The following is an 8,604-nucleotide window of genomic DNA, read 5'->3' as shown; positions in this document are numbered from 1 at the left end:
TGTGCCAAGGCAGCAACCTCCTTACATGTTGCTGGGTGACTCTGACATGTACATAGCAGCGAGTGGGCATTAGTGTTGCCTCATTAACTTGATTGTGTTTTGGACTGCAGCCCTTTGGGTTCATTCAAAACAGGCCTGCAAATTCTTTTAGGGTTTTGCAGAAGGAAGAAGCTGAGAGTGACTGTGGTGGCTGAACATGTCCAGACTCTATGAATTTCAGTGGTCCCCAGACCCTTTGACTCAAGCATCCACACACAGCCTTTCCCAGCACCTCCAGCCTAGCAGAGCAGCCTATTCCCACCACCTCCTCCAGCTTTACTCCCTATTGCTGCCCTCCCTGCCTCACAGCCCAGTGTTCTCATCATTGTTCTTTCCCTACCTTCAGCATGCTGACACCCAAGCTGCATTCAGTCCCATAGAGCATCCTAAGAGCTAGAAAAGGACCAAGAGAAGAACACCACTGAGCTTTATAGCTGATCAGCAGCCCACCTGCCTGCATCTCCCTGCTGAACACTGGCAGCCTCAGCCCCACAGACATCATACACACCTGTGCCCTACTCTGCCTCTTCCCCCCCCCCCATCCTCATCTCTAAGGCAGATACTGATCTGATATCCCCTTCCAAGTACTGCTGGGCCAACAGGTCTGCTGGCTGTGGGCCTCAGCCAAGAGTTTCCAGCACACTTTCTGCTAAAGAAGTTACTTGAAATGGCTTAGTGCCATGAAACTACTGTACAAAACACAAGATGTGGGGTAGAACCAATGCTCCTGCTCTGAATCTGCTACTTCTATTCCAAGCAGCAAAGCCAGCCCATTCTCTTGTGCGGTTTTTGAAAACAGAGCTCATTTTTATTAACAACCACCCATTGCTGGAGCGATGCCTCTCGCACTGCATTGCTGCCCTCTCCTGGAGTACCAACAGCTGCAGGGCTCAGGAAAGTTTTAGCTAATGATGATGATCTCCGAGGCCATGAAGTTGGGAGTCCTTTCAAATGATCTGCATGCCAAGGTTGGCTTTGAAAATGAAGAGGAAGGAAAGCTGGATGCAAGGTGCAGGACTGGCTCCCTGCTTGGGGAAGGATGCTTCCCAGGAGTAAAGATGAAGAGCTCTTCAATCTGTATGCTAGGTCTCCGCCTTGTAACCTTCATGTCTCTCTCTGTGTCTGGTACATCTGGAGTTAAAGAGAGACGTGAATAAAAGCCAGTATTTATAGCAAAGGGGATAGTTGCAGTCAGAGCTATTGGGGAAGGCAAATTCGATGAGGAGAAATGTGTCCCTCTTCTTCACTGCTGGATACATTAGCTTGTATGGAGTGAGGGGAAGCACACATATAAAGCTGTAAGGATGTTCTCCCTCAATGATGTTGGTCTGCATTTCTGGAGGGAAGCTCAATAACTGGCATTTTGTTCTCCAGTTCCAGCACAGCAGGTGTGTCATCTCTCACAGCAGCAAGGTTTGGGGTCTTGGGAGGGGTGAGTTCTCCACCCTCCTGAGATGTGTCAGTTTCACTGGTGCTGCGAGCTGAAGCAGAATGGTGAGACCAGGGACTTTGACTGGGGATCTGACGGATCTTGGTCACTGCTGTCTTGATGACTCCTGCAATTTTGGAAGTTGCTGGTGATGATGGCCGGTATTCTTTTTGATACCAATAGCAAGAGCTTCTACAAAAAGACAGAGATCCACAGTGAAGAATGAGATCCCCATGCCAGGAACCAGCACCAGAACCATGCAGCCACCCAGCACCACCCTCAGGGCCAGGATTCCCCAGGGCCATATCCAACAGGCCCCTTTAGCAGGGTGCTGGAACTTAAAGCCCATCCATCCCAAACCATTCTATGATTCTATAAGGCTCCGTAAACCGTTGCCAGTGGTTATTCCCTCCACTGGTATTTTGCACCCCTGTACTAGCATGCTGTCTTCTGCTGGTGCCACAGTGATGGGCTCAGGAACTCCTTCATCTATTGCAAAGAGGAACATAGAGCTGGGGGACCAACACGAACAGAATGACATCAAAATGCCTCATATTGAGAGAAGGAGCTGAGACTTACAAGATGAAGAGCAGATTGACGGATCCTACTAATGGCAAGATGATAAAGAGCGGAATTGGGATCTTGCGAATGATGGAGTCAACTGAAAAGAAAGAGAAATGGATGGATTTACCTCAAAGGGAGAAGTTCCATTGCTGCAAGCTCTGAGGACAACCCTGGTGTTAGCCTCCCCAAGTACCAGGGATGATGGGACCTACAGTACTCCTAGCAGTGAAGTTAGCAGAGCTCAAAGGGAAGTTGGGAATACAAAGGTGAAGGGAGATTCAATTACTCTGTGCCTGGTGAGTGGGGCAGAGAGGAACATGGGGTCTCCTCAGGGATAATGATGGAGGAGACAATAGTTTCCCGTTTCCAAAGGGACCCTTAAGGTCAGTAGAAGTTGCCATGGCCAGCATATCTGGGCAACTGCTCTGGGCTCTAGCAGCAAATAGTTAATGTACCATGCTTGGTCGTTTCATTCTTCATGCAATCTGTAGCGGATCTGGCACCCATCCCCTGAGTCATCATGCCATCCTTGCAGGGAATGCAAAATGCCGTCCCGTAGATCATGCTGTAGGTTCCTATGGGGCATGGTGAGCACTGTGTGTCTGTAGGAGGGCTGAATGTCCCTGGTGGGCATACAACTGAGGAGAGAACACAAAGAAAGTCCTGTCTGAGCAGCAACACCAGCTGATTGATACAGATATACTCAACCAAGAGTCAAAATAAAAAACCATTTATACCTCGGAATTACCCCTTATAACACATTCCCCAAGCTCAGTGCGCATAGAAAGAGCAGCAAGGACCCAGAAACAGAGATTTATATGAGAAGGGGAAGGGGAAGCAGGGCTGGAGAGCAGAGAGAAAACCAAAGGGTGGTGGAATCTTGGCTCACTGCAACACTTGAGACATCTTGGCAGCTGCTTGGTCTGCCCGTAGCCCTTGCTGCACGTCTTGATCTCCAGGAAGCCAACAAACGCTGTGTTGAAGACAATTTTGGAGACATCATGCCCAGTGATGTGGAAAGTTGCTTTCTTCGTGAAGAATTTGTTCATGGCAGGCTCAACCTGGGGACAGGGCCAAGAGAGGAGCTGAGCTCTTGCTGCAGAGAAAAGTTCCTCTGATCACTACAGCAGCAGCAGCGGTCCCAGGGCTCACCGTTTTGAGGCTCTGCTGGACTGTTTTGCGGTAGCAGTCTATGTCCACCTCCACACCTTGGGGTTTGCATTGTTCATCCCAATTGGGCCCGAAGAAGGACACTATAAGACAGAGAGTCAGCAGCACAGCTCAGGCTGCTGCAGCTCCAGTAGGAGGATGGCAAAGCCCTGAACACCTCTAACATTTAGCCACTTCTTTCTTGCAAGAATTCCTTATTTCAGGAGCCAGACAGCTTATTTACCTTCTAGCTGTATTTGGACAACGAACTCATTCGAAGGGTTGTCTGTTGAGGGGAAGCAGACAGTCTTCTTAGGACGGATCTTGCAGTGCAGCTCAATCTCCAGCTGCTTCAGCATCTCCAGTAAATCCCACAGGAACATCTTGTTCCACTCGTCTTCACAGAGCTTACTATGGAAGACCAGCAAAGTCTCCAGGCCTCCAAGCACATGGTAGCCTGTAGGAAAAAGCCCCAAAAGGTTTCTGGTTCTTCCTCCTTGTCAAGAGGAAGTTCCCTCAACCAGAGAGCTGAGCTCCCTCCTTTCTCCCCATGGCTCCTCCACCCCTCCTGTTCTCACTAGGTTGCCCTCCTGCTTTTTCATATAGGACTCACCAAATACTCTGTAGTGGAAAGTTTGGGACACAGGGAGCCCATGCTCTGTGTAGGAGACGGTGCAGGTGTAGTTGCCACTATCAGCTGCTTGGAAGTTCTGGAACAGGAGATGTCCTTCTTCAGTGACTGAGAGCAGCTTGGGGCCTAGTGTAGGAAATTGAAGGGTTGAGAGATCTCCAGGAACTGTGCTGAGCTGCCCCAGTCCCTGGGTGGCTGTGCTATGTTATCCTGGACTATCCTAGATTTGCTCTCCTCAAACCACAGCAAAGACTCTACTAGATCTCCCAAAGCTGCTCTTTCCCTTCCTTCTCTGATGAGGTATTGAAAAGCAAGATTCACCAATGCCCTCTCCCCTGATAGTGATGTCCCCATCTATAAATGAACCATCCAAAAGCCTGAAAACATTCTTAACAAAACCCCCAGGTCCCAGCCCTTACGTGCTCGTTATTTGCTCCACAGAACTTTGCAAGGCTCTTTCCCCTCCTGCACCTCTCTTCCCTTATGGTAGCAGAGCCCATTGTGGCTGAGAGGATTGAGGACCTCACCTGCCCCGTCCCGAACCCACTCATAGGTGGGATTGGCCACCTCAAGATCAATTGTGCTGCAGGGCAGTGAATACAGGCTGCTGGCCATGTGGATGAAGACATCACCTAAGCCAGAGAAAGAGAAGGAAGAGCTGAGGGATGTTTCAGGACATTGAGAAGAAACAGATATGGGGATGAAGAGAGAGGAGGATCTGAAATCCTTTGAGAACCTGTGTGAGATCTAAATGGACCCAGACCCATGGTGGACCATACTGGAGGAAGACCTGAGGATGCCTGTGGGCTTAGAGCAAATTAAGTACCAGGAGCTGGGGGAATAAGTGGCAAGAAGTGAGGCCAGAGCTGATGGAGAAGACAGAGCCAAGACTGGGATAGCTCTGCTGGTGGTGACTGCAACTTGGGAAGCCACATCCTCTGCCCAGGTTGCTGGCAGAGCAGGCAGTGGGGAGAGGCTCCTCTTATGAGAAGCCTGGATGTGGGCTGGGTATGGCTGTGTAACCCAGGAATAAGCCCCCTGGAGGGTTTGGAGATCTCACCCCCGTGGTACTCCCAGCTGGAGTGGGCAGGCGGGACCTCAGGCAGGAATGCTGGCTGTCCTAGGAGTAAACAGAGGGGTAGTGCTCAGTGCAGGGGGTTCTCAACTTACTATGTCCTCCTTTTCAAAGAGTCAGAGCAGAATAAATCCACCTTTGTGCTATCCGTTTACCTGAGCAGCTCCAAAGGACCAAGGTCAGGATCCCCACGGTCCCCAACAACCCAGTGGCCCCAAGGTCTGGCCAGAAGCACGGAGCACAGAACATCCTGCCTGGTTATGCAGTGCGGGGCACCCAGTTACCATGGCAATGAAGAATCCACTGCCTCCTCCATCACCTTAGTGATGGTTCAGAAGCACAGTGGTGGGAGGTCACCTGCCTACCTTGGTGACATTCTTTGTGCTTGGGCTCTATGGGAAACACGGACATTCTTGGGATCATCAGTGGACAGGGAGCAGAAGTACAGCTGGGAACATCCTAGAATGGCTGTGGGTTCACAAAGATGTGGCCAAGAATGAAGATTAGAGGGAATAAGGAGGAGATAGAAGATGAGAGTGCTATGCAAAGCTTCTTTTTTTCTAATTTTGGTGGAAATTTTATAAGAACAAGAAGCAAGAATGACCCAGAAAGCCTAAGTTGGAGTTAGTGCTAACTTGAGGCAATCTCTTGGTTCAGAACTGAATGTCTTTAAAGGGGTGTGTTTCCTTAATGTTCCTGTTTGTCTTGGAAATGAGATTTAATTTCCTATGATTGTACCCTGAGAACTAAAACGAGCTGTTAAACAATATGGACAGATGGAAACTGGGAAAAAAGTAGGGCTGTGATCTCCTATTCACTTGTACCAGGATTCCTAGGGGTGAGGGGGAGAGTAATGATTTTAGAGAGAAATATGTTAAATTATCCCACTGATATGTGAAAAAGAATATATATATATATATATATATACACACACATATATACTTGAGAAGGAGTTAAAAAAAGGAGAAATCAGAAACCACCCCTCACTTCAGCTATGCCACAGTAGAAGTTTGGAGCTCTCATCTATTTAAAAGCAGCAGAGAGCACTGATAATTATTCTTGGGGAAAACCATGACAAGCAAAGGCAGCCCTTCCTTCCCATCCTCCCTGAATGATGAAATCATGAGAAAATCCTCATCCTCCCCTCCCTGTGGTTTGAGGGGTGGGGGCCAGAGCAGAGCCAAAGGGAAGGGCAGGGCTGAGTGATGGAAGCTGCTCATTTCCAGGCTGTGTCGATGGAGAGATCTGCACCCTGGTGAATAATGAGGTGAATGACTCCTTAGTGTTTCTATAAAAATAACACATTGAAATCCCCCTATGGCCTAGAGCTCAAGTTTCTCTGACAGTTTTAGCAGAAATAAACAAAGCCTGGCATGGAATCACTTGGGATAGAACCACAGACGTGTGCAAGCAGTGGGATGGAACAAGGGAAGCTGCTTGTCAATGCACTGTGCTCCCTCCTGGCTGGGCTGGGTTGAAGCTCAGCACTTCTCTCCCCCATCTCATCTCCTTGGGAAACACATGAGAGCCCTCCACTGTGTCACAATGGAGTGACACTTGTGTTGTGAAGCTGTTAGAAAAGAGGGCAAGCAGCCAAGCCAGGTCAGGAGCTACTCTATGGATCTTGTTTCCTGAGGAAACCAGGCTAAAAGTACATATGACCTGAGGCAAGTGTGACATTTCTGAAATGATCCTGTTATTTTTTGCATTCCTCACTTACTGCGGGGTCTGTTTGTGAGCTCTTAGGAAACATTCTTAGCAATCACAGCAGCATCAGGAGATGGGGATGCCTTTCTTACATAGCAAAGTGCTCCACTCCCTGACTGAAATGCAAAATTCAGGCTCATGGATGAAGCTTAGCCTGTGTCAGCTATAATAAAATGCCATGAATACTGATTCTCACTGTCTTGTGGCACTTGTTATTCATTTACTGATCTGGTGGAGAGCACAACAACCGCATCCATAGGCCCTTGGAAGAACATTCCCTGCATTGATCTGACTTAGAATTAACCATTGCTCCCTCCAAAACAGAAGCTGAGCCTGAGTAGTTTCTGCATCCTTACGTGGCTGGAAGAAAAAGATTTGAGGGCATTTTGTATCAAGGTTTCCATTCACCCTTGGTTTACATGAACTGCAGCAGTGCCCAGGGCTGGAGGAGCATCCTATCACGCTCCATCCTTTCTTCTGTCCCTCTCTGAGCCCTGCTGGCAGATATCACAGGACCTCACAGTCTTTATGTCCCCATGTTGGTCTCCTAAACCTGGATTACCAGAAACTGAGTTAAAGCTGAATAACCATGGAATCACAATGGTTGGAAAAGACTTCACAGATCCCCAAGTCCAACTCCAGCCCACCCCACCATGCCCACCAAACACCTCCAGGGATGGCGACTTCCCCACCTCCCTGGGCAGCCTGTGCTGATGCATCACCACTCTTTTGATGGGATTCACCCATACTTTGGTGAGTCTTCTGCTCCGAGAATGCTGTCTTCTAAAGGCGGTGACACTGATTATTGTAGCCCATTAGTTGCATTAACAATGCAGGGTCATATCTACCTCCCTTTGAAGCTTCTGAAATGCAGCAATACACATCTCCCCAGAGGAGAGCTCTGCAGCTGTGATGAGAGAAAGGAGCTCTGCACTTTAAAACCTACCTGGAGTCAGCTGAACACAGCTCATTAGGAAGGAATTATGCCCCCACCTCTCTCTGTGATTAATAGTGTTTGTGGTGATAAATATTCAATGTGGGCACCAAAGCAACACAGCTGGCATTTATCTGTTGGCTTGTTTTCTTCTGTGAAGGGTCAAGGGTTGATAATAAAGGCAGGAGCTGCTCTGATGCTACCTCTGAATTAACCCCAATGGTGCCAGGCTGTTCTCTGAGACTCATAGAAGGATTTTAGTACTTGGCAGGCCCAGAGCCCAGCTCTCCTCTGAGCTCTTCCTAATGTGTGAGCAATGCACAGGGAGGAATGGCCCAAGCATAACGGCAGGGGGAAAAGCAGAAAGGACAGGGGGGAAAGCAGGCTGGGAGATGGAGGGAAGCTCAGCTGCTGTGTGTGTGGAGCTGATGATATTTGGGAGAAGGGGCTGGGGAGGATGCAGGAGCAGAGAGATGGGGTGGGCTGAAGGCTCAGCATCTCCTAATGGGAAGGGTAATGGTTTCTCTCTACCAGACAGCACAGGGTCTTAAAGGAGAGCAGAAAGTAGCGTTGGCTTCTGCTAGAGGGAGGTGATATAGCAGGAAGAGAACAGCAGAGGGTAGCAAATACCTGGCTTCGTCTCCTGGCCTGGTTAGGCTGGGGTGAGCCATAGGCATGCTGGGTGGAGGAGTTTGGCACAGGTTTTGTTTAAAGAAATACATCAGAGCGCAAAGCGTTTTGATAAGGTGGCTATGTTCTTATCACAAAGGCTTGTTGTAAAAGACATTTCCTTTAGAAATTTCCTGCTGAGATATGCAGGGTGACCCCATCACCGCAAGGGAGAAGGCGAGGCAGAATGAGCTGCTTTGATTATAATCAGAATGGAAAGCTCAGACCAAATGAAAAGAATCTTCTCTATGTGGGGATTTCACTTGCCAGGAGCAGAAGCATCCCTGCATCTCAGTTGCTCTTTGGGTAGATTCTTTCTTGCTTTTCAGCTCTGAGCTTTGCCCAGTTCTGCCTTGGCATCGTGTCATGGTCATTAGGTCAGAGATCTCCAAATCCCAGCCCTGGGT

At 48.8% G+C, this 8,604-nt stretch overlaps 1 protein-coding gene across 1 annotated transcript; it reads right to left on the bottom strand.

Annotated features, from left to right (window-relative positions):
* Positions 1-823: 823 nt before the first annotated feature.
* On the bottom strand, positions 824-5,157 carry LOC107325066 (zona pellucida-binding protein 2-like). The gene is made up of 10 exons (XM_015885562.3): positions 5,043-5,157; positions 4,873-4,932; positions 4,340-4,444; positions 3,795-3,938; positions 3,426-3,638; positions 3,185-3,285; positions 2,922-3,093; positions 2,488-2,670; positions 2,048-2,129; positions 824-1,660 (listed from the first exon to the last, which is right to left on the bottom strand). The coding sequence occupies exons 1-10, from the start codon at positions 5,134-5,136 to the stop codon at positions 1,354-1,356; spliced, it is 1,461 nt and encodes a 486-aa protein (XP_015741048.2). The 5' UTR covers positions 5,137-5,157; the 3' UTR covers positions 824-1,353.
* Positions 5,158-8,604: the final 3,447 nt, after the last annotated feature.

Source organism: Coturnix japonica, chromosome 24 (assembly GCF_054131305.1).
Source record: "Coturnix japonica strain WE chromosome 24, WE-NBRP24, whole genome shotgun sequence".
NCBI classification, from domain to species: domain Eukaryota; kingdom Metazoa; phylum Chordata; class Aves; order Galliformes; family Phasianidae; genus Coturnix; species Coturnix japonica.
The sequence above is the reverse complement of the archived record's forward strand: the minus strand, read 5'-3'. Positions and strand labels throughout refer to the sequence as shown.